Consider the following 25,845-nt stretch of genomic DNA (forward strand, 5'->3'; position numbering starts at 1 on the left):
TTTAAGTGGCTGCACAGCACCATCATGCATGCGTACCTATTGGGCCTGTGAACCCCCTCAAAACCATAGACTTTACTTATCGAGGGGGGGGGGGGGGCTCCAGAGGCCCGGTCCACCCCTATAAGTGCATACATTTCATACCAAGAAATTCTTCCAAGTGTCTAGGTTTTAAAAATACGTATTTAATTTCATTCAAAGTAATTTTTGTAATTGTCTAAGTTTTTTAAAATACCTATTATTACCTATGCTTACTTAAATTTCATTTTTTCTGAGTATTTAGGTTCTAATCGTGCGCATTAGTACCTATACATATGTAAATTTCAAACAAAGGATTTTTAGAGAGTCTAGGTTTAAAAAATATTTACGTATTTTTACCTATGGATACATACATTTAATACCAAGTAATATTTCTCCACTAAGTGTCACTATAAATTCAATTTTCTTTTCCTTTGGACGACTAGAATGTTAAAATATTTGATTATTTTTTAATAGAATTGATATGGGAGAAATAAAACACAAACATTTTAACTAAAATATTTTAAAATCTTATCGTTAAGGAATAAATTTATGTTTCTGTTAAAAGTCAGAATCAATGTCAGTATTTTGTAAATTTTTAGTAATTGTAGAAGCTGTGTTCAGCAGCTTTTGTAACAATTTTTAAGCATAGGTATATTCTAAATTAATGAATAAATATCGATATGCATGATGAATATGTACATGTGAATATATATATACATAGGTATATTATAAATTAATGAATAAATATCGATATGCATGATGAGTATGTANAATATGTACATGTGAATATATATATACATAGGTATATTATAAATTAATGAATAAATATCGATATGCATGATTAGTATGTACATGTGAAAATATATATACATAGGTATATTATAAATTAACGAATAAATATCGATATGCATGATGAATATGTACATGTGAATATATATAAACATGTACATATTATACAAGAGGTTAATTAAAGCAATCCAGCAAGCAGAAGTTCGAAACGGTGAAAAAGTTAAAATTGTAAATATTTACCAACTCCCCAATTACAAAAAAGGATTCTAAAACATTATTTCTATAGTTTATTATATATTATAGATAAAGCACCATATATAATAATATTAAAATACATTAACAAAGAACCTATAAAAATTTAAGTGACAAAATCACAGGTTTCTGAGGGTTAAAGGGTCTAGAAAATTCTCCATGAATGAAGTTTAATGTTGAAAAAAATATTTTCAAACAGAGAAAAATGGATATTTTAATTACACTCTTGGCACAGGAATGTTCAATGCTAATAGTAACAAACGTTTCTCGGCAATATTAAAAGAACATTTTCTTCAATTGAAATATGTCCAAGATAAAATATTAAATAAGTTCAATAATGTAAAAACAAGAAAAACAATGAAACGCTTTTACGATGTATAACTATTTTCCTGGCAACATTTTTTATTTCTTTCATGATGCAAATTATCAAAAAATAATCTCAATTAGAAACCTACATGATCACTTAACTTAGTTAGGAGCTGGAAAACAACGCAAACGACTTAAAAAATCGTAAGGAAAGGGGAGAAAAAAATCAAAATAAAACGTAATAAAATCTTTTGTAACTAAAATTAACATTAAGATCTGTTCCTGGTGACCCAAGGTATTAAAAGGCAATACTGATTTTTTTTTTTTAATTTTAAGGTTTTTGGATTTTTTAAAGGTTCCACCAAAATCTAAGAGTTTGGAAAAATTTCAAAATTGTTTGTTTTAAATATTTGCCTTCATTACACTATGCCAAATTTTCAGCCAGATGGAAGATACATTCTTACTGTTTGTTTCCTTATATTCACGATTCCCTGCAACTGCAAACTTGTTTAATTCTTACTTAATCAGTAAATAACTATATCTAAGACAGATTACATAATATTACGTTGGGATCGTCATATTTTAAGAGTTTACAGTCGTCTTTAGTTTCATCCTTTTTGGGTAACCCTGTATGTGCATATAAACGATAGCTCGCTTTTTCCTTGTATTTTTCAAATAAAGGGGAAGGTTCCAACATTAAGATTTATTTTGCATAGTTTCATAAAATCAAACTTTTACAGATTAAAGTTTTAAATGTTTGAACTTTATCTGATATTTGTGGTGTCTCATAGAAAGTCCTAAAACCTAAAAAGTTTTTTGAAAACGAAAAGTTATCGCCCATCACTGACCCCATAAAGATTATAATACGGAAATAGAGATCAAGTTAATCACTGTATGGCAATGGTTTTAATGGTGCTCTTAATTTGTACTTAAATTATTATTTCCAGATTTGGATCATAATAGGAAACAAACATAACCTAATCTATTTGCGTTGTTTTATAAAAAATATTAAATTAAAAAACATTTAGACCAGTTGAATGAATTAGATTCCTTAGTAAAGCGAAATTGATTCTAAGCACTGCTTTTAAAGAACAAAGTCACAAATGTCGTTAAGTGGTTTAAATGATTAAAAAATCAGAAGATATTTTCATTATTAAACATAAAATTTAATATATTTAATAAGCGTTTCACTGTCTTTTGTCTTTTATTTGAAAAGTCAATCTATTCATACTTACAGGGTGGCCAAAACTTTTTTGAACCCATCCGTACAAAAATCCGTACATTTTCAGAAGAAATCCGTACAATCCGTACAATTTTCGAAAAACAATCCGTACAATCCGTACAATTTTTTTAAAAAAAATCCGTACAATCCGTACATTTTTTTAAACCAATCCGTACATTTTTTTAAAGATCCGTACAAAAAACAAATCCGTACAATCCGTGCAATCCGTACAATCCGTACAATTTTAGGGTTAAAAAAAAATCAATCCGTACAATCCGTACAATCCGTACATTTTGGCCACCCTGTACTTAGAACAAAAGGTCTCTGCAAAAAAAACGTTCTTGCCTGCCGTGAGCATTAAAAAAGCTTTTGTCTCAGCTTTCCCCCGTTCTACAATTTTAGCTGCAGGTTGCATAAAATTATCGCATAAAAGGTGATTTTAATCCACTTTTTCCTTTTTTCTCGCGCTTTTTTTCTTTCTCACTGCATTTTTTGAGTTCCTTGATCTTTTCTTTAATTTTTTCTCGATCTTGTTTATTGACCACTCCCATTTGTTTCAGGGTATTAGAGTCTATCGATAAAAGTACATCACCACTTATTGAGTTCTTTGTGAACGCCATTATATACATCTCCATCCCTAAACCTAGAAGCCAACTACACACCTGGAATAAACCATGATATTAAAAAATTTATTAAAAATTCTTTTTGTTTGATTTTTAAAAGAAAAGTGTCCCATTGAACTCCGGCCAGTAGGAGCAGGCTCAGAAATAAGACAGAAACTAGATCAAAAAAGGGCCCGCCAAGGACTAGAATAAAACACTGATATGATGTTTAAAATCTTGTAATATAAAAAATCTATTAAAAACTTTAAATTAATAGTAAATTAAAAAAGTAGAAATCAAAAAATTATTTTGACAGGATTGTGTATAAAGAATTCTTACCTCATCTGTGTTCCATTGTTCTGCTAATGGGTTAAGAGGTCGAGAGTCGGTTCTGAACGACTCCTGGTGCGACTCTCTGGAGAACTGGGTTCTGTATTCTGGAGGTATGACTCCAACCTCACTTGGTTCTAAAGCAAGGAGTGTTTGGGTTAGTGAACAGACCACACATCATGCAAATTTATTGCATATTTCTTTTATTTAAAAATTGAATAAAATAATTATTGAATTGAGACCTTCCAAAAAGTCGTTACAGAATGAATTTCAAATAATATTCTGAAAAGTTCCTTATGGTTAGAATTATATTAAAATAAAACAAAAAACTCAAGCAATACAAAGTCCATAACAAGACAATTTTTATTTTTCTGAAAAAATATATTACTGAACTGACGATGAAAAAAATTAGTAAAAATGAAATTCAGAGTACAAATGCATTAATAATTTTTTTCAGAAATCTAAAAACTAGCCGTGAGATAAGCAAGCAACGTGTTTATAATTTAGCAACACACAGCAAAAAAACCCTCCATTATACTATCAATACAGAATTAAAAGTCCTACCGACATTCGTCTGAAAAATTTGGTAGGAAGGATCGTTGTCTGCCTGCACCATCCCAACTGCTGAGTATTGGGTTGGTTGAAAAGCAGCGTGGGGAGGAGGACGAGGAACATGTTCTTCATGCAAAGATGAGATGGATTGGGCTCCAGGAGAAGAACCGTGAAACATTTGGCTAGGTTTGGGATGATTATGCGGAGATGGTAGAGAATGCCCCTGTGGCATCGGATGAGGCTGATGAGCGTGTGGCGGATGGTGTGCTGAGGTTTGTTGGTGGTAAGGGGAAACGTTGTGCGCATGACGAGGGGTGGAGTCGATGGATCTGGAGGGGGAGTTTATATTAATAGACGGAGACTGGTTCAGAGTTGTGCTAGGAGAAGGGAAAGTGGGGGGCGGAGATTGTTTCCGCGCTATAAGAACTATGTGTTAGTAAAAATAACTCAAAAGAAACACACACAAATATTTACAAATTATCATGTAAGCCCATTTGGAATAGTACACATTTTTTTAGTTAAAAAAAGTTCACTAAGGGAATTGGGCATTTGAGAAATTGTTTTATGGTTTAAAACCCAAGAAAAAGAAGAAGTGAAAATGAAAATTATCATAACAGTAATATGATTTTTATTCAAATTAAACTGTAAAGGGTTTGTTGATATTATTAGCACCACCGGAAAAAAACAACGAACACATATTTCAACAATTACATCAAATAATGCGTGTTGATTCATTTTATTTTTAATATGCAAACTAATAGTCAAACAAAAAAAACACCCAAAACACTTCCAAGTATTCTAACCTTTAGCTACAGTGGTTTCTGAGGTTTCAGCCAACTCTACAGTCCTACGCCGGGCCTCAAGCTTAGATCTCAACTGATCCTAGGAACACTGCATATATAGAAAAAATATTTTTTTCATCATTTTTTTAGAAGAACACATAAAGTTTGCCTAAGGAGTTTGAATTTACCAAATTGCCAAAGATACAATACAATACATAATATAAATCACTTTAATCTGACTATGTACTATGTAGTGTACCTAATCCTAATTCTAGAAAATTTACAGCAATTAATAAATACAAAATTAATTTTAACCTGTAAAGCGGAAGCACCCCCTATGCTGGGAATCCCAGTAAGGGGCCTGGCTCCACTATCCTCCTGGGTATCCTCCAGACCGCGCCGCCTTTGAGCAGTCTGAGAAAGTTTACAAATTTAATTGTTTAACTAAATATTTGTTACTCGATAATCACATGAATGTTTTTTTAACGTTTGATAAAACAACAAAACTTACTTGAATTTCATCTATGAAAGATTTTTTTTTTGATGGAGAATCTGTAACTTTTGGTTCTCCAGTAGATGCCAGAGGTGACACTTTAGATGCTTGAAATGGGGGTTGAGTTGGTTTCAATGACGAGGTTCTTGGTGGGGAGGGAGGGGAGGAGGAGGGTAGAGACACGGATGATGGCAGAGTTGGTTTAGGGTAGTGCCGGTTCTGAGTTGTTATAACGCATTCAGTACTATTCTCAACCTAAGAAACGTTGAAATCAAATTATTTAATGCTTAGATTACAAGCTCCATCATACTGAATCTACTGAATGAATGAATTTGAGATTTTTTGCCCTAGAATTTCAGGACGGATCTAGTTTAAAAGTAAGTGATGTGGTCTGCTATTTTTTTGCTCTGAAAAATACCAGAGATATTAAGAATTTTGTTTAAATTTAAAATGTATAATTCTGAACGAAATCATTCATATATCCGCAAATTATAAAAGCAAAAAATGGCGGACTACATTTTGGAAAGAACAGGAATAGGGGTATTTTGTTTATTGTTAATATTAAGTTGCCTATTATAAATCTTAATAAATGCCGCAAACTATTTCTAAGGTCAAAGACGACTTGTAGTCTTTAATCAATTAAAAATATTCCGGGCTATTTAGAATAGGACTGTAGGTAAAGAAAGTTTAATATATACGGACACTATATGATCCCTTCTTGAACATCGTTCTTTTATGAATTGGCAACTAAATTCAGAATATAAAAAATGGACGTCTTTCTCAAGGCGTAGACAAGGTTAAAATTGTTGAGATTTGGAGCACAATTGCACGTTAAAAACGGAATACTCAAGATGTAAATATTCCAAAAATAAATTTTTTATAAAAACCTTTGACAAACAGGTGGAAAAATTATATGCGAAAATCTTACTGATTTGACACTAGATGATGAAGATGAAGTCGATAAAATGTTGGTTTTTCTTAATATTTGGGTTTTTAGAGCTTCTGCACTTGGTTTATGTCTCTGGGCCAGTGCTCCTCTTTCAAATGACTTCGTTTTATTTTTATAGCTATAAATATCAATTATTATTTGTTAACAAGCGTCAAAATGGTACGACGTTCTTATTTTTATAATAAAATCCCACATAATCTGTTAAAAAAGAGTTAGTATTTTAGACTTAAATCAGACAAGTAATTACAACAAAGGAACTATTACATTGGAAATGTTAAGTCCTCCTTAGCTTTTGCTGAAAAAAATGTTTCCAGTTATTGTCGCAAAAAAAATTGAATATCTGGAGATCGATCAAGTTCCTCATAACATGGTAATGGGGTATCTAAAAAATTTACGATTTTTCCCTTTGCTTTTACAAAAAAGTGATTGTATCTGATGAGTTTAAAAATGAGTTGCAGAAAACGACATTCCTATGAACAAGTTCAGTTTTATGCTTTGCTGCTGAGCAGTCCAGGAGTGTGTGTCGAGGAATTTTGTCAAGCTCTAGACTAGCTTCTGACCCTAGGCTGGTACAATCCGACATATCTTCTTCAGGTTCAGATAATTCACCTTGAAAGTCAAAAGGCGGAACAACCTGAAAAAATATTAATAATTGAGGCCTTGACAAGAGTAAAGTAGATTTTACATGATATTAGGTTGAAGAAACTTTCTAATTTAGCTTCGTTAATTCGTAGTCCAGAGTTTACTATTGAAATCTGTACAACAACAAATTTAAGTATGAACAGGCTCATCCTCGTGAATTCCATCTAAGACTGAATCTAATTCAGAGCTATAAAACCGAGTAAGTTCAGCTTTAGTTCAGGGGAATGGTAATCTAGTAATATTTTGTTAATGTGTCATATTTATCAAAAATCGTCAAACCAATCTAAATATAATACCAGGCTTTTAGCACAAATTCCCCCATATTTAATCCTAAATAAATCAAACAGCAAGACATTTGGAACAAAAGAAACATTTATTTGTCCTTCATTTTATCCTCGGATTTTTTCTTTCATTGTTAATTTTCAGGCCTTTGGAGGAACTAGGAATTAAGTTGGTTATATGAAACCAAGGTTTAACAAAAGAAGCTTTATAATGTTTAACAACTTGAAATAAGCTTGTTTATCACCCAATGTTCATCGTTTTTATCAGAATCAAATAAGTTCAAGTTATCTGTAATCAATAACTTGGTTTAAAACATAATTTTTTATTTACCAGAGGCTTGTTCAGAACTTCAGGAGGCGAAAGAATAGCATTGTATGGCAATTGTTCAGGTAAACCTGCTGACCGCTGAGTGCTGAGAAGTACACGCTCTAGCTGAGTAACACGCTCACTGAATAGATATTTTCCGTTCATCTTTTATAAAAGCAGGAGCAAAAAAAGAGCTTTTTTGAGTATTTTGGTGTTTTCAAAAAAGCATTTGTTTAAATTTCAAATTGCCCAAAAAGTAAGAAGGAAACGTTAGACGAATAATTTCCATCCAAAACCGTGAGAATTGAATCGAGAAAGGCTTAAATACCTGAGCTTTGAGTAGTGCAATGAATACTCGTGATCTCGAATGAGAAGCTGGTCTTTCAAAACATTTTCAACTTTTTTCAAGGAAAATATTAGCTTTTTAGCCCGGGTATACTTCCGACTCAGGACAACATACTCCTCCTAAATATAAAGTAGCATTGAACATTCTTAGGGCGTAGACAAGTAAAGTAAGCTAAAGTTTGCATAATACAAATAACTTATTGACTATTTTGAAATAATAAAAAATTATAACCATCTGTGTTATTAAATAAAAATATAAAAAACAACAACATAAAAAGGCATAGTTAAAGAAATCTTCTACTGCACATCTTTTCAGCTTCAAGATGTCATAATGTATTCCTATAAAACCCCAAAAGAAAACAATATACCTATGTGCATAACAAATACCAAGTTTTACTAAATTCTGAACTAAATGAGCACTGTAAAAGTAAAGACTGTATGTGTATAGAATTGATAAGAAACAGTTCAGCTGCTAGCCTGCTCAGCTGACCGGAGAGTACAGCGCAGCCTCAGGGTCAAATAATAAACATGGATAGAAAAGGGGTAACAAGGTTTAGTGTTGAAACGAGAGAAAAAAGTGCGGAGGGGGGGGGGGGAGGAGAAAAAGTGGTCTTAACTAAACTTTTGCATCTTGCAAGAAAAAAGAAAATGGACGAGGAATTAAATAATTTTAGCATAAGAGAAACTAAAGAAAACAGTACCATTTATTCAAGGATCATTAGTGCCTGTGATACAGTGAATCCCAGATATATTAATATATAGCAACTGTTTTTTATAATGTCGTATTAAATATTTAAGATCAAATGCCTCGGGAAAAATGAATTAAATATTAATATATCAATTGCATTAATATTTGAGGGCTATTAATTTTTTTCCGCGGCATTTGATCTTAAATAGGTTGAGAATAGAACATTATACAAAAATCTTGCTATGTATTCATATACCTGGGATTCACCGTTCAAAAATTCCATATGACATTACTTTCATAAAATAAACATAGATCAATTGAATGAAATTATCCATTCAACTTAGATAACGACATAGCGAGTTAAATACGAATTCCTCCACATTCCTTGATATGTCAAAGGTTCATTTCGTAATAATTGTAAGCATTATAAGTTGGCTTAAAGGCTCTCCAAACTTGATCTGTTTAAAAAAGTTAAAATACTTATTTCAGACTATTAATTCACAAAATATCATAATATAACAAGAAGTAGCGGTAACATGTGTTTTAATATTATTTAAAACCGGTTATACCGTCAGAAAGCCGAATTTAATCTATTAAACGGATGAATCTGATTCTTTAAGTTTTTGTTCGTTCTGCCCTTATTTATCTACTGCACCTGATTAGCATGTATTTGCTCCTGAATAGAATCCCTGTCCTCTTCTAGTTTACCCTTGTCCAATCCTTCTAGTGTACTGCAGTACATCTATAAATACACATTCTCCGAGTTAATAAAATTGTGTCTAAGAGAAATGAACAAATGTCAAACATAAATTTTTCTGATGCTAATCATTATAAAGATGAACAAATTATAAATATGTTTTTGAGAAACTTTGATTATGTTAGTTATTTACCTTATCCTGAAGTTGTTTCATTTCTTCGTGCAACATTATATTTCTGTACTCAGCCTTAACAGATCAAATCCAATAAAAGTTTAAGGGTAGACCGGCATTTACACTTCTCCCTCAATGGACTAGGAAGGGGGAAAATGGCGCAACCCCCCCCCTCCTTTCGGGTTTTAGCCTAGTACTCTCATTTTTTACATCACCTGGAAATTCATTGACTTTTAAGAAATGGTATTTTGCTAAAACCTCGTATTGTATTTTAAATTTCACCCTGCGACCGACGGGTTTCCCGGCGAATTTGTACCTTTATTCTAGGGCTTTTGTCTTCACATAAAGATTTAAACCCCTAGCCTCTATTTATAAGCTTAAATCGAAAATAATTTTAGCAACATTTGTTTGACCATGAAATATTTTAATTTTGAACTGTGAACAAATAGACAAATTATTAAAATACAGCAACATGAAGTAGTCAAATTATGCCAGTAAAAAATTGCCAAACAAATATTAATCAATTAAATGTTTTATCAACCTCTTTTAGTTGGAGTTTTAGTAGTTCCATTTCATCCGCTTTAGATTCATCATCTTCATTATCCTAAATTATAAATTCAAATAGGTTTTCCAATGACCATTTGTTTTTAATATCTAGTGATCCACGCACTCCGGAAGGAGGCCGAGGGTTGCCGGGAGGGGTGGTTACCAAATATCATTCGTGTTGTTAGGGAGTCATAATAGATAAATAGATAGATCTAGGGTTTCCATTTTTTTCAGAGAAATTTGGATCCATGAAGGCCTTACGGAACCAGGGGCGTACTGGAGGTTTAGCCTTGGTGTTGAGTTCAGATTGTACGCAGTGCACACCGAAATTCGCAGCTGATCATAAAGCGGTTTTCGATACGTTTACACACACACATCTCTGTACTCGACGAACACACAAAGTTTTTAAGTGTACCGTTGTAAATCGAGCATTGCCCTCTTTTAATGAAGGGTCAATTGAAATTACGCTTACACTCCCTTTTAACTAAAAAACTAAAACTAATAAACTTTGCTTCTCCATTTCCCAACCTTACTCCCCTTGTTTCAACCCTGCTACCCATTTTCCCAACCCTGCATCTCCTGCAACCTAGCCTTGTAACCCCACCTTCTCTGGGAAATTATCTGGCCCAACTGCCATGCTCCCCCAAATATCTAACCATGCTCCCCATTGCTCCCAAACCCTGCACTTTCCTAAATATTAAAATACTTTCTTTAACTGAGAACTCTGGGTCGAGCATCTTGCTCTGATGTGGATTTTAAATGAAACCCAGCGAAAAATAAAATTTCACTAATTTTTTTAACACATCATAGAGGAAAAGGGGGGAAATTGAAATCTATGCCGTATTTGTTGTAAATTGCACTTTTCCTTGCAAAACAGGGGGGAAAGGGTGTAAAATGAAGTATTCAGTTTCTTTTTCACTTTTTCTGCATGTCAAATCTCGCTATGTATCATCTAGGGGGTATATTTAGAAGAAGTTACCGCCATTTATTTCTAGAAGTTGTTAATGGTTTATCATGAAAGGTTCCGTAAGGCCTCAGCGTACCAAATTGATCCGAAAATAATGGAAACCCTAATCACATAATGTGACAACAAAATAGTGAATATCCGACTCCGCTTAAATGTAATTGTATAAAAACTTAAATAAAAAGTTTGTGGACATTCTTTAAGTGGTTTCTCAATTTTCATATTTAGAAGGACATTCTGTATCATTGAAAGAGTAAATGTAATCGGAACTTAAAGGGACTGTTCAGGAAAAATAAAAAGGGGGTATAGGCTGAAACCTAAACACTTCAGAAGTTGATCGCAACTTATCTGAGTTCTATCTTATGTTTCTGTCTCAAGAAAATTGATACAAAACTGTATCAAAGTTATACCAAAACTATATATATATGAATGTGGTATAGGTATTTCCACCAATGGCAGTGCAGTATCATTGTCACTTGATACAGACGGTGACACTTTTCACTGATACTGCACTGCTATTGGTGTAAATGTTGGTCACATGATATAGGCGTATCAATAATAGGAGCATACCAAAGCTGTTTAGGCTCCTCTGGGTTGTCGTATTTTCAGATTCGTTGCGTATTTGCTGATTAAGATCTTTTTAAACTTTGATTCCTATACCACATATAATAATATATACAAGTTTTGCTAAAACGTTGACACAGTTTTGTATCAATTTCTCGAGATAGGAACTTCAAATAGAACTTATTCATTCATTAACTCCTAACGTGTTTAGGTATTATCCTATATACCCTTTCATTTTTGCCTAACAGTCCCTAACAAGAGTGAAAATTACACAAACTTTTATTATAATAATAATAATCTTGTGAATACAAATAACTTTTTTAATAAAAAAATCAGCTATGGTATTTTTTGTTAACGACATGTTACCTGATTAACATCAATACACGGAGTAGGTGTTATACTACGATCCTCCTCCTAATCAAAGATGGTTTATAAAGGCACATTTTATAATATTCTTGAATTTATTCTTGACACCCGTTTCGTTGCAGGTTGCTGTTAATTGCCGTTTTCTTAAAACGGAGACAAAATAAAATGTAGAGAAATAAAATAAAATGAGTAGCAGACAGTTTTTTATGCGATCTGCCTTGAACGCATGCACTATCAAAATTGTATGTATAAAAAAAAAGAAAATGAGTGAAAAGCTTTTATAAAAATTTCTAGGTATACCTAGTAATACATCATCCAAACACAACTTAAGGCCAAAAACGTCTTAAAACCTAACTTAGCGTCAACTGTCGAGGTCTAATTCTTATGTCATGATAACTAATCGCTACAGAAACAGAAAATGTTCAAATTAAAAATTTGTCAATTGATTTCAAGCTTGTGTCTAATCAAGTATGAATTATGTTTTGTTTTGAAAACTGTATCTTTTCATTTGAGATATCAATGAATGGCGCTTCAGAAACATCGGAGGAATCATCATAATTAAACACTTCTCAAGCCAGAATATTGACGTTATCAATTCCATATATCAAATCAAGATTTCAAGGGTACCAATGAGCGTCAGGAATGCCCCTCTACAAGTGGAGGGTCGTTGACATTATGCCCTTTAACATGTGCATTTTTAACCTGAATTGTATGCTCTCCCTCTGTACTAGTAGCCAGGCTAGTAGGTTCACTTTCTTCCTCAAGCTGTGCAAAATATTCTCGCTGACGATGTGCTCGCTCTCTGTCAGCCTTATTTAGAATTAATCAATTTCAAGGGAACCTTGGTAACGCACCCATGTCATTGTTAAGCAAACAATTCAGTTTTAGCTTCAATTAACTAAATGATTGTAAAATATTTAGCTTCTACAGTACGGATATTACAAAATATATTTTTTTAAGCCATTAATACTGTAAATTAGTTATATTAATAGATTGCATGGTAACTTTGAGGTAATTCTAAGACTAGCACGCTTGATTCTTTAAAACAAAAACAAATAGGACAAACTTTGTTACAGTATTACTACATATGAATAATAAAAATCCCCTAAAAAACGTGGTGACAAAAAGGGTCATTCTTTATGAACACGAGAGTCAGATTTTGGAAATCATGGAAGTCAATGTTTTGGACTTTTTTCACAAAGCTCTAGCAAATTATGAGAAAACGTTAAATCCAAAATTGAAGACTTATTCTCATGAGTGGTAGCCTACCAAAGTTTCGGCCTCGAGGCCATTTTTGGGCTTACATGTAAGCTTTAATAAACCGTAACTTTTTTTTTCGTAAATATATCAAACTGATATTAGCAATGGTTTAACTTTTGCACTTATTTGTTGGCCTCTAATTTGCAATTTAAAAATAATTAGGAGATTCTTTTTATTGTGTTAGACCACATCGACTTCCAGTGGCTGACTTGATAAAATTTGACCTATAAACGTCCCATATTATACTTGACAAGTTAATATAAGAGTGGTTTGACTGAAAATTAAGCAAAATATTTATGAATTACTGAGAATAAATAATATGTAACGCAACTTGTATAAATAAAATTTGGAGGTTCTTTTATCTTAAACTGTTAGTCAGCTTAAATCTGCCATACATTTGTCTTGACTAAATATTGATTTTTGAACCAAACTTTTTTCCAACTAAATTTTAGATATTAATTGATTAATTAACACGTTTATATTTACCCAGTAATCTTCGAGCTGCATGAAATAAGTTAAGATTTATTTTGAATACCTTCAAAATGGGCAATGGGGTGATCAGTGATCTGATTTGAAAAATTCGTTTACAGAAATATCATTTAACTTTTATTTTATCTTTTATCATTAAAGAAAAATTATAAGTTAAAGTAAGAAAAATATGTAAATTAATTATTTAATTTTGGGGCTATTTGCAGTTACCGAAAATAAATGGTCTTTCGACTGTTCTGTTTCAATTGCAATATATTATGTGGAATATTTGGCTTGCTAAATAAAAATACAAATACAAATAGCCTTAATAAATTCTAATTGGACAATTGCCAGTTAGTTAATCAAATACATTTTTTGTAAATACAATTTTCCCAATTAGTTAAGTTCAAATGTATAATGTTTATGCATTTGTAAACAATGTGTTAATCTCTTGTTAACTATTTTTTTACATAAACAACTAATAAAGAACAGTTTTTACAGAACTTACACAGGGACATAAACTATAGATAAATTAGCAAAAATCCCTTTAATTCCCACGTCCCTTACCCTAGAATTATCTTCATCCTGATCCGTAGACGGCTAAAAAAATAAAAAAAATTTCCAAGCTTTTTTTCATCCCATATTAATTGAAAAAATTAAAATCTAATTTTATTCAACAAAACCCAAATTAAGTTATATTGAGATTACGCTTCGTAGATTCGGAAATCCGCTCTCTAATTCTTGAAACTATCATCTTGAAACAGATCATGACTCTTAATAAAAAGTTCTTTAGAGGACAACGCATAAAACGATAAATACCAATACAATATATGAATGGCCATGACTTTAAAGATATGTGAATTCGGATAATAGGTATAATTACCCCCTTAATAAAAGAATTATTACCAGAGATGGAATTTAAAGAATTTGAGCCGCGGTTTAAATCCGCCAAAATTCGCCAAACCCCGGTTTAAATTTAGCGCCTGCTTAAATCTTGAAACATTTGATACAATTTTAAGTGGAACCAACCATATTTAAGACGCGGCTTAAATTTAAACCTCGCTCAAATTCTTTAAATTCGGCCACAGGCTTCTGATATAAATTTAAGTTCTGAAAACAATTAAAATGTTCATGTTGTCACACTAATATTAAGTTAGGGAAATCAGAAAAGATTAGAATCGGAATACCCACGGGAATGTTTTCTCAGCCTGGTTTTAAAATTCTAAATTGAGTTGGTTAACTATAATAGAGAAAGTTTGGTTTACAGGCAAAGCTGGGTTCCCAAGCTTGTCTAGTTTATGAAAAGAGAATTGATCTCTGTTTGTTTGAATGTATAAATCATGAACCCTTCAACCGATTTGCCTGAAATTTTGACTGATGAATTCGGTAGAATCACGGGAATGTTCTAAGGTTCTTAGCTTGGTTTTAAAATTCTTAGTTTAATAGGTTAGCTCATATAAAAGAACAATTAGTGTAAAATTAAATTATAAAGTACAATTTGTTCTCACAAAAGTACTGTACACTACTATTTTAGTAGGATGACTTATGTACGACCTTAGAAGGTTTCCCTCTTTATTATCGGTCAGTAAACGGGAAACTCACACTATACATTCTACATCCCAGTTCTGTTTTCGAAATCAGATTCTGACATTAAACGCTTCACAAAAGTGTAAAGTGTCAGAAGTAAATTAGTGCCTTTTCAATGTTTAATTAATATTATATAATTACCTGGAGGCTCTGTCGTATAAGCTGGGCAACTTCACTGTTCTCGGGGTCCTTTTCCCGACCTATCACAAAGTTGACCAGTCCCGAGGTGTTACGAAGCACAGAAGCTGCATATGCTTGAGTTACTCCGACCAAGCTTGCCCCATCAACCTACATGGTCACATTGAACATAAATAAATTATGATAAAATACTATCCATGACCTGCACTGTGCACAGGAGTGTAAGTAAGTTTTAAAAACATATCATCGCTTCACGAGATAATTTGATATTCTTGTGCCGCCCTTCAAGCAAATTTCAAGTAAATATCCTTGTTTGTCAGTTCACAATAGCAAACTGTAAAATCTAAGAACACTCTATATGGTAAAACCCAAGATAATGTTTCTGCAGAGGAAAAATATTAAATTCATAGCAAGTTTGTTCGCTTATTTTAGGATAAAAAAAAATCTTTTTTAAAGAGCTTCTTGGATCACCTGACAATAATGAAAAATGTTTTAAAATCATGCTTTTTAGATTGTAAGTTTAAAAAACCTTAAGCGTTTATTTGACTAAATTTTTTTCTTACGGTAAAATAATTATTCTAAAAATTTGTTAAATAAGCCTTTTAAAAAGACAAAAGTGTATTAGTCTTTTTTTGGATGTCCCTAATAAAAATATTACCATTTGTTTAATTTGTTATAATAGTGAGAGGTAAAATAATTATAGTCTGGAGAAAGAACTACATCAGAATAATATCAGGTTGATAATTGTATTTATAAGCAGATAGAAAAAACTTCACAACACCCCTATTATAAAGTTACGTTAAAAATGTCTGTCCCTCATAATAGCTTCAGATTTGTGTCTGCAGTCTTAATTCTTAAAACCTACTTAATCCGGGCTTACACAGGTATTAATCTTGGGTTAACTTTTAATAAAAGATGTAAAACATTAATTTTAACGTTATTCTTCCTCGTATTGCTCAGGTAAAAACTTTGTTTATAATTTAATTAGCATATTTAAAAAAAATATTTATGCTTGTATGAGCGTATTTTTCTAAAGATATTAGGGACAGAAAAAAAACATAAAGATTTCTAGCGCTAATTAGACATGACCTTTTTCTAAAATCTTTGTCTCTTAAACTCAAGTTTAATTGAATTTTATTTATTTTTGAGTTTTAAAAAAGCTGGGGGTGAATTTTTAATTTACAAACCTTAAAAATTCATGTTCCACATTTTGTCTGTCCGTAATAACTTTTTAATGCAATGCAGTTTTGCGGGATGCGGTCCCCAATATTTGAATCTAGGGGCGAACAGGTGGTGAAGCAAATAATTGTATCCGAGAACTCAAACTACCAACAGTGGATTCCGAAGGAACGTGAAGAAACTGAGTATGAAGCGGTCGTGTGTGAACCGACAACAGTGGCTGAAGTAAAGGAGATCATTAAGTCCCATAAGTCAGATCGTGCACCAGGGGTGGATGGGGTGCACTCTGAGATGCTGAAACATGCCAGTGCGGCATTTTTACAGGAATTCACGAGCGTATTAAATGAAATACTAGAATCTGGTGAAGTGCCTCCTGCACTCCTGACAGGGAAACTAACACTAATAGATAAAAAGAAGCCTTCGTTGGTGGTAGGTGAGAAACAGCCACTAACGGTCCCAACCGTTTTCCTGAGTGTACTCACAAAACTTGTGCACAAAAGAATGGATCCTATCTGTGAAGAGGAAGGATTCTACGGGTCCGTCCAATACGGCTTCCGGTCAGGCCGGAGCACTACTGACTGTGTGTTTGCGATTCTAGCAGTTATCCGAGAAGCACGACGGCATCACTGTTCAATCTCAATCGCTTTCTGTGACTTGGCAAAGGCCTACGATTCGATATGTAGGGAGCTCCTATACACCAAGCTGAGCCGAATAGGGTTCGGAGGACGGGTCCTATCATTGATACGTTCAATGTATTTCAATGACAATGTCCAACTAACACTAACAACACGACTATCTGCGCCACTTTGGTTTACAAAGGGGGTGAAGCAGGGGTGCTCGTTATCCCCCATGCTTTTTGCTCTTTATGTGGCAGGTTTAGGAAATGCACTACACAACTCAAAGCTTGGATACCAGCTTGGCGGTGTTGTACTAACAGCCTTATTCTTTGCGGATGATTTAGTACTAATAGCCGGGTCCCCCAAGTGGGCCATGGATAGGCTACTGGAGATTGTAGCTCAGTTCTGCAAGGACATGCATATGAAGTTGGCAGTGTCAAAGACTTTCATCTTGACTAACTCCCCAAGCGTTGTTGACTGGTCAGTTGAAGATGAGACCATTGAGGAAGTGTTGGCAGCTAAGTACCTTGGTGTGAACCTACAGATCCGAGGTAGGAACATGGTGGGCCAATATGAAGCCGTCATGATAAGACGGGCCATTGGATGCGCAATGTCAATCATGAACTTGACACGGGCTGGACTGGACCGGGCTCTGATAGCCAAGAGACTATGGGAGTCATGTGCAATCCCATCGATCCTGTACTGTGCTGAGGTGCTGGTCATCTCCAAGAAAACAGTTGAAGAGCTGGACCGTGTTCAAAACATGGTTGGACGATTTATTCTCCAGGTCCCAAGTTCTACTTCCAGGACCCTTGCATGGATGGACGCAGGCCTGGTCCCTATGCTAGACAGAATAGAAACCAAACAGGCAAACTATATCTGGACCGCAGTGAAAAACAGAACCAACCCAACTATCCACCAGATTTTAAGATTTCTACTTACACGGCCAGAGGATCCGTGGGTAAAGGTCTGGATGAATATACAACGGGATGTTGGAATCCTAACGAACTTCAACACAAGGAAGGAGCTGAACAAGGCACTCATCGATCGGTCAATAAGTCATGTTATGGCTGTAAAAGCAGAACACACCACAATGACAATCGTACCTCAACCCAAGAACTGGTTTAAGCTACAGAGCCATGTAACGGATTCCTTTGCAAGCAGGACACTGTGTTGCGTAAGGGCAGGAAACACCCTGTTGGGGAACCGTTTCAAGAACCGTTATGGTCGAAGATATGATATGTGTCCCCACTGCAGGATAGTACTACACACACGTTCCGTACTCCATGAATCCCACGTCATTTTTAACTGCCCATGTGTCTCTAGACAAAGACGGAGCTTGGGGCTTACCCAGTACAAGCTAAATGCTTTGAAGAGAGGGCCATGCACTGCACAGGCTGTCCTCCGTTTGTACCTCGGTGGGGATGGAGCTGATGGAATGCAGCTCTTGGATCGTGGAAAACGGATGGCCATTATCCTAGAGGCATGGCTTGTCAAGATCCACGAGTAAGGTAATATGTTTATGTGAAAGCAAAAAAGAAACTTTCTTGGGCAGAACGCCTGGATTTTAGAGAGTCTCCAGAAATGGAACTGTCTTAAACAGACTGCATAATTTTCAGAGAGTCTCCAGAAATGGAGCTGTCTTGGGCAGACCGCCTGGTTTTTAGAGAGTCTCCAGAAATGGAACTGTCTTAGGCAGACCGCCTATTTTTCAGAGAGTCTCCAGAAATGGAACTGTCTTGGGCAGACCGCCTGGTTTTTAGAGAGTCCCCTGAAAAGGAGCTGTCTTGGGCAGACCGCCTGGTTTTAGAGAGTCCCCTGAAAAGGAGCTGTCTTGGGCAGACCGCCTGGTTTTTTAGAGAGTCTCCTGATTTGGAGCTGTCTTGGGCAGGCCGCCTAGTATAAGTCTTCTCCCTAGGGTGACCAGTTCGGTCAGCCCATGGATACGTTTCGGCGGCTAGGAGCGCCGACCCCTATTTCATTGAATGATGGGTTGTCCTTTAATAATAATAATAATAATAATTGAAAATCTTTGTAAAGAAAATTTATTTTTCTGAATTTTTTATTCAAAATTATAGAATTAAAGCGAAATTTAAATTTGTTCTCAAAAAGTTATCCATAAAATTGTACATGATGAAATAACGTTGATAAAATGTATGTACCTTAATTATACGTGACAAATGCAATAAATTTGTTTTGTGCAATGTGCATTTAGGAAGATACCTACCTCAATTATTTGATCATTAACATGAATCCTTCCATCCTTATGTGCAGCTCCACTTGGAGTAATGGTCTTAATAAATATCCCAAGCTTCTCTAAGCCTGCATCTGCACCTACTCCCATTCCTTAACAAGATGACTATATTTAACAACCCCAAAAACCCTCTTTATTAAGAAATTAATCCCAACTCTTTTCTCGCCCAACACATATTAAGCATTTTAGATCATATTTTAAATTTAAGGTTCTTATGCGTCTATTGCTACATTCTGTTTAGTTGAGAATTGATAGCCATAGAAAACTGGAAGCAGTAACAACTTTACTTAATATTTTTGCTGAAACAATTCACTTATACTGACTTTTTAACTGTTGCGCCTTTCGGTGAATAATCAAAATTATTCCACGGTTTTTCTTTTAATATTATAACAATAATTTTGATTATTACACTTTCTTCCTACACATAATAATATTATACCACATTTACACGAAATGGGTGCGAATAATAAGAATTATTGCTGATTTGGCTACGTTGAAAATCCGACAAGAATGTGGTATAATACGGAATACATGATTTAAGATTACCTTTCTGAGAATTCATCAGTCAGAAATTATTTTAACTTTTATCCTTTGGTTGCAACAACCTACCTATAATGGAAAGACCTAAACCATCAGGACCCTTGTGAAGATCAACTGGAAATGTATCCATTTTTTCAACCCTCTTCTCTAGTTCGTATTCTGCACTGGCAGCCACAGGATCAACATCATCGTTTCTCCGATCATAGTCCTGAAAACATAAGTTTGCAAATTCGGATAAAATGTGTGATCCAATCCGGAAAAAAATATTTTCTGAATATTTCGATTAAGGGATATCACAATAAAATCACAAAAAGGAAAATGTCAGACATATCTCCATTTTAGCAAATTTAAGAGAGAATAAACAAACACGATACTCTCACATTTTTTAACTAAGACATGTTGGTAAAGAATCATCAGCAAAGACAGATAAGAAAATGACCAAAAATATTCATTAGAAAATTAATACATCATCGACAGAGTTCCTCAGAGCTCAAGGTTTTATAGATACTTCATCGTGAATCGTTCATAAAACTCTTTAAATCAGTGTCACTTGAAATGATGTTGAAAACCGGTTGACAAGACGCCAGAATCTGAATAGAAGCAGACCAATAGACATAATATTGAAAGATACTGCATTCAATACTGCATTCAAGTATATATTAAAACAAGGAATAAAATAAGACACTCACATCTGCACTATGCGTTGAATATTGTTTAACAGGTTCCTTTGAAAATCTGAGCCTACAATTAAGTTTAGGATTAAAAATTAAGATAATATAAAAAAAAATTCAAATAAAGAAAAAAATTAATTCTTTAAAAAATTAAGAATAAAAAACATAAAGAACATGAAAATCTACAAGGTGTAAATGTAATGGAGTCAAATTTATACAGTGCTTATGAATTTAGGGACAACATATCAACCGAAAAATCGCATTCAAGTTTGCGACGAAAGATTAAAGTTTGCAGAAGTAATGTTTATTAGAAAAATGCATCACAATGAGATGGTTAAAAAGTAATTATTATAAAAAATTACCTAGTCGGAGGATGAAAGTGAAGGTTGGCAAGTGCGGTATCTTCCATGGGCTGAACTTGATCCACTGAATTAGATTCAAACCAATAATGTCCATCCTGTTCAAACAACATTAAGAGATAATCAGAGTCAAATAAAAATGTAAATGAAGGTTTTTGAATTGATAGAACTTTCCCTACACAATTTGTCATCAGTGCAGTGATTAATTACTGCATATATTATAGAAACCGCAGACCTAGGATACAATTTAATTATTTGATTAGTGTTAAAAAATTAATACATGAAGCATTTTCCTTGCTTAAATAACCCTCAATAATGTGAAATATATCATCGTTTATAAAATCTGCAAGTTACTTTTCTGGAGAACCTCAATTGAAAAGAATCTATTTCAAAGAGTAAAACATGGATATTTCCATCCTTTTTAAGGGTAATGTTGTGAATCGAAATTCCATTCTATACATAGAGCCCCAATTAAAATTACGCCTACCGTCCCTTTAAGGAACCAACAACTTGAAAAAAACACTATAGAGACGAATAGCTTAAATATAGCTTAATAATGTCTCTTTAATTTCCTCGTAGTAGTGAACTTTGTTTTCCGCGTCAAAGAATGTTTCTTTTAAAGGTTCAGCATCCGGCACTCTCTTCACGTCAATCTTCTTGTCTTTACTTTCCTCTGTAGAATGGTTTATTTCTTCCTCTACAGATTGGGTCGGAGCTGTAGAGGTCTTTTTAGGTATATCTTGACTGGAAGAATTTGAATTAATGATTGATGATGAGAAGGTTGCTTCTGTAGATAGTTGGACAACAGAACTTAAATGGGTTGAAGAGGGAGGGGGTGAGTTTGTATTAGAATCAGCCACCACATTATTCTAGAACATAAATATCATCAATATAATAATTGATAATGTTTTCCGTTCTAATTCCTTCCAGTCTTAACTTGCAAAAGAAAAAAAAACAGCAATAAAGTAGATATTTTCAAAATTAATAGTAACTTGTTAAAAAATTCGAATCAAAACTCCACAGACTACAAAATACAAAAACCTTTTTTTCTACGCTACCAGTCATAGATGTTTGAATTTTCATAATTTAATCTATTCTTTTACCTCAGGTTGAGAATAAACAAGACTCTCTAATTTTTCGACAGCAGAGGTCCGAGAGTAATTGGAAGACACAGCATCGAAAGAGGAGGTCAGATTCTCTGTAATAAAAATTCAATGAGTTCAAGATATTTTGGTGTTACTGTCAAGTCGCAAAAATACAAAGATAAAGATTATTTCGATAACACAGGGATGTGTAAAGTATATTTATCCCTCTCATTTTCCCCCAAATGATCAAAAATAAAAAATCACCCCCCCCCCCTGAAAATAATTCTTAAATTCACATACCCCTAACAAAAATTTTTTCTTTAAAATATAGGCCAAAAGAAAGCTACTATTATGATATGTGTACCTGCGGGAAAATTATTAACCTATAAGGTTATAGAATTTTTTTTTCAAAAATTTGACATGGCATGGCATTGTGAGAAAAGTAGAAAGACACAAATACCTGACGAAAGATAAAAAATAACTTTTACCTGTATTCTCTAACCACGATGAAACATTTTCTCGAACTAAAGTACTACCAAAGCTTGCATCTGAGAATAACTCTTTCACCTTGTCAATCTCGTCATTTCCAGGTTTCGAAACTTCATCCTTGGAATTGTTGTTCTTTCTGTTTGGCATTTCTAAAGGTAAATCCTCACTTGCAATATACGTAAAGTCACTTTCCATCTTTGACGTGATGTTGGAAGAACTTAAATCATTAAAACTCACATTGGGACTTTGGAAGCGTCGAGTTGACGTTGACACACTTTCAAATTGATCAAACCTAGATATGAGGTTTCCTTCTGGACTGAGAAGTCGTTCAACCTCTTGCGCTTGCTCGTCCGAGAGAACGGAACCAGCACGACTTCGCCGCTCCATTAGATGATCAGCAAGCAAAATATCCGCCTCCCTTGGGGTCATCTCGTCGACCTGGGTTTAAGTTATTGTTATTACATGTATAATTGGTTATTTAAAAATCAATTATTTTCCTTAGAAACCTATAAATTAATTCCCGCCAAAAGAATCTTTTTTTTAATTACTTCCGACAGGAACTGTGTTTTCGCCACTAATTTTGATTTTTTAAACCATTGCAACCCGATGTCGTAGACCTTTGATAATACAAACTATAAATTACGTTGATAAAATAATCTAAGTGTTAAATATCAAATCAAATTATATCAAATCAAGAGCTTGGGATTGTCCAACAGCTTTTTGTCTAGCCAGGGTATGCTTTTAGCAAGTATTCAAATCGTCAGATTGCAAAGATATAGGGATAAGAAAATTTGAGTTTGTTGCAAAAACTTATATCCTTTACTTTTTCCTTTACAACAAGATTTGAAATAATCTTAAGGAAAATAATGCCACATAAAAAACCTTTTCACCTTACTGTCTGGTTTAGTTGGTGGCAGAGGAGGTGCAAATGGCTGCGGGGTTGGCGCTGAAGGTTGAGGGGTGGGACAAACTCCAACTGTTATAGGAGTTGAGCGAAAACCGCCCTCCCCAAGAGATCTATAGAACCCACTTGAAATTGTAGGATCAAATTGAAGTTCGTCGTTAAATTCATCTACATCAGAGCTATTGTCCAGCTTCCCTAAAGGAACATTGATAGATGGTGTTAGGTCTTCAGGACTAGCAAGCTTGGGTGAAGGATGAAACGACCGTTTTTGCACGTCGACAAAAGTAATTTCGGTGCTGGATTTTCTAACATTCTGGTAAATGTGTTGTTTATCAGGACTGTTTAAAGGGATGTCAGCGATTGCTGGACACCTTGGAGACAATGGAAGCGGTCTGGAAGAATAGCTAGGGGTTTCTGGAGATGAGTCAATGTCAGCAATAGTCTTTCGAACGCCTGGAATGTCTAGGGTAGTTGGCTTCGGGCGTTTAGGTGTTTCTGTTAGTTGTTCTTCAATGTTCGGAGAAAATGTTTGTTGTTTCAATTTTCTGAATCTCGATTCTGCATTTAAGTCTCTGGATTGAAAATGCTCTGGTTCTTCAGAAAGCTTTCTAAACTCCTCCTCCACCTAAATAAAACAATCATAATCATGTTATTATCAATTATCTTTGATTTTTTCATTTTGGAAAAATCCATTAGAGAAAAGATTACAGAGCTGAAAACTCTAGAATGGTGGATATCGGGATTAATGCTTGATCCTCTCTTTTTGATAATCTCAAGATTAACATAATCTTGCAAGATTATCTTAAAAGAGTATGAAAAACGATAAAATTCAAATTAATTTTTAATCATCTGAGAAACTGTAGCAGCTAATCAGAGAAAAGCAGGGAACCAATGAGAGAACAGAAATATTCTCATTGGAGAAAACAATTAACGGATATCCAAGGAGAGAGAAAAAGAGTGGATTAGGACAAAAATGAAAAGTTTCCACAGTGGATATTCGGATTAAAGTTTATCCATTCTAAAGTTCCCAGCTCTGGTTGGATCAAAGAGAATATTACAAGAGGAACCATGGACAAGATTTAAACTCAAGCAGAAAATTACAAGAGAGATCATGCAAGTAAAATTTTAAAGAAGACAATAAGAGAAGGATTGAAGGTGGGATCAATAAAAGAACCACAATTATCTAGGCTATACCCTAACTACCTGTTTAAAATCTGATGATGGTAGACTTTCAAAGAGAGTGTTTTGTTCTGTATCAAGAGCATCTTCATCGATCTCATTATTCGTCATTTCTGATTCTATTTTCTCCACGGTTTGTTTTTCCTCCGATTTATTTATGATGTCACTAATTGAGCTTCTAGAAGTAGTGAAACTTGAATTAAAGTCTTCCGAATTTTCCAGACTTATTTTGGCAACATTTTGTGAAAACTTGGAAGATACTATTTTTAGATTTGTACTTGCATCTTTATGACAAGGAACAATCTCAGATTTCTCGAAACTGAAATAAAAAAGGAATAAAAAGGGAATAAAAAGGAATAAAAAAGGAATAAAAAAGAGTGGAGTCCGCCTCATGATGCGTATTTTTACAATTGTTTAAAAATCATCACCAAAATTATAAAATATATTCTGATATGAACTAATTTTCTGTTTAAGAACATATTTTTGAAAAGAAATTATCGATGAAATCATTGGTCACTGAATTGAATCGAGCATTTCTTTATCATCATTATCTTGAATTCTTCAAATTTCTTCAATTCTTTGCATTGAAATTCAAGGAAATCAACGGTAAATGTTTTGGATAAGAATCGAATATTATAGGAACAGATTACGCAGGGGGTTGAAAAAAACCAGTTAAAACTTAACTTCAATTTCTAAGCAACATTATCATTATTGTTACAAATATTTAAAAAGATGAAACCTGTTTGGAGGTTGAATTGGCACGGGAGGTTTATCATCCTCCACCTTCTTCTTTTCTTCAGAGCCCCTGTTAAATGAAAGCTTCTTAACAAGTTCAGAAGAAGGCTTTGGTGATAAAACTGGAGGTTTCGATTGCCCCTTTCGGTCTCCAGTATAGCAGGGAGTAGTTGATACTGAAAATATATATTTTTTAAATATAAACATACAAAGGAATTTAATTCTTGCAACAAACTGTAATTTTCTTAGCCCTATATCTTGGCAACCGGTTGTTGTAGACCATAGATATGTCAAACTATTACGCCACCAGGTTCTAAGATATAGGGGTTATAAAAGCTGAGTTTGAGGCAAAAACTTAATTCCTTTCACATAACTGTATATTAACAGAAAAATAATCTGTGGTGGGGGGCCAAAATCAAAGACCTAAGAAGAAGGGGAGGGATGGGAAAAGGGAAAGGAAAAGGGGAAAAGATAAGAAAAAGGTAAGGAAAAGGAGAAGGAAAATGTAAAGGT

The 25,845-nt window shown here is 33.9% G+C and overlaps 1 protein-coding gene across 6 annotated transcripts in view; it reads right to left on the reverse strand.

The window, feature by feature from the left end:
* Positions 1-2,966: 2,966 nt before the first annotated feature.
* Positions 2,967-25,845, reverse strand: part of LOC111713619 (uncharacterized) — a 31,779-nt gene continuing 8,900 nt past the window's right edge. For 3 of the 6 annotated variants that reach the window (XM_023488524.1, XM_023488519.1, XM_023488522.1), the window contains 27 exons: positions 25,337-25,508; positions 24,622-24,916; positions 23,405-24,043; positions 22,514-22,952; positions 22,044-22,138; positions 21,513-21,809; positions 20,944-21,038; positions 20,600-20,651; positions 19,980-20,118; positions 19,344-19,462; positions 15,324-15,470; positions 14,163-14,195; positions 12,570-12,677; positions 11,868-11,915; positions 9,969-10,031; positions 9,449-9,502; positions 9,214-9,300; positions 7,854-7,990; positions 7,550-7,667; positions 6,766-6,929; positions 6,275-6,383; positions 5,365-5,601; positions 5,169-5,267; positions 4,875-4,953; positions 4,084-4,488; positions 3,529-3,656; positions 2,967-3,249 (listed from right to left, as the gene is read on the reverse strand). In XM_023488524.1, coding sequence (XP_023344292.1) covers positions 3,007-3,249; positions 3,529-3,656; positions 4,084-4,488; positions 4,875-4,953; positions 5,169-5,267; positions 5,365-5,601; positions 6,275-6,383; positions 6,766-6,929; positions 7,550-7,667; positions 7,854-7,990; positions 9,214-9,300; positions 9,449-9,502; positions 9,969-10,031; positions 11,868-11,915; positions 12,570-12,677; positions 14,163-14,195; positions 15,324-15,470; positions 19,344-19,462; positions 19,980-20,118; positions 20,600-20,651; positions 20,944-21,038; positions 21,513-21,809; positions 22,044-22,138; positions 22,514-22,952; positions 23,405-24,043; positions 24,622-24,916; positions 25,337-25,508 — 4,601 coding nt within the window. In that variant the 3' untranslated portion in view covers positions 2,967-3,006. Of the gene's footprint in view, positions 3,250-3,528; positions 3,657-4,083; positions 4,489-4,874; positions 4,954-5,168; positions 5,268-5,364; positions 5,602-6,274; positions 6,384-6,765; positions 6,930-7,549; positions 7,668-7,853; positions 7,991-9,213; positions 9,301-9,448; positions 9,503-9,968; positions 10,032-11,867; positions 11,916-12,569; positions 12,678-13,613; positions 13,629-14,162; positions 14,196-15,323; positions 15,471-19,343; positions 19,463-19,979; positions 20,119-20,599; positions 20,652-20,943; positions 21,039-21,512; positions 21,810-22,043; positions 22,139-22,513; positions 22,953-23,404; positions 24,044-24,621; positions 24,917-25,336; positions 25,509-25,845 lie in introns of all 6 variants that reach the window. The other 3 variants (XM_023488520.1, XM_023488521.1, XM_023488525.1) reach the window with 3 other exon arrangements.

This window comes from Eurytemora carolleeae, unplaced genomic scaffold (assembly GCF_000591075.1).
Source record: "Eurytemora carolleeae unplaced genomic scaffold, Eaff_2.0 scaffold1456, whole genome shotgun sequence".
Lineage (NCBI taxonomy): Eukaryota > Metazoa > Arthropoda > Copepoda > Calanoida > Temoridae > Eurytemora > Eurytemora carolleeae.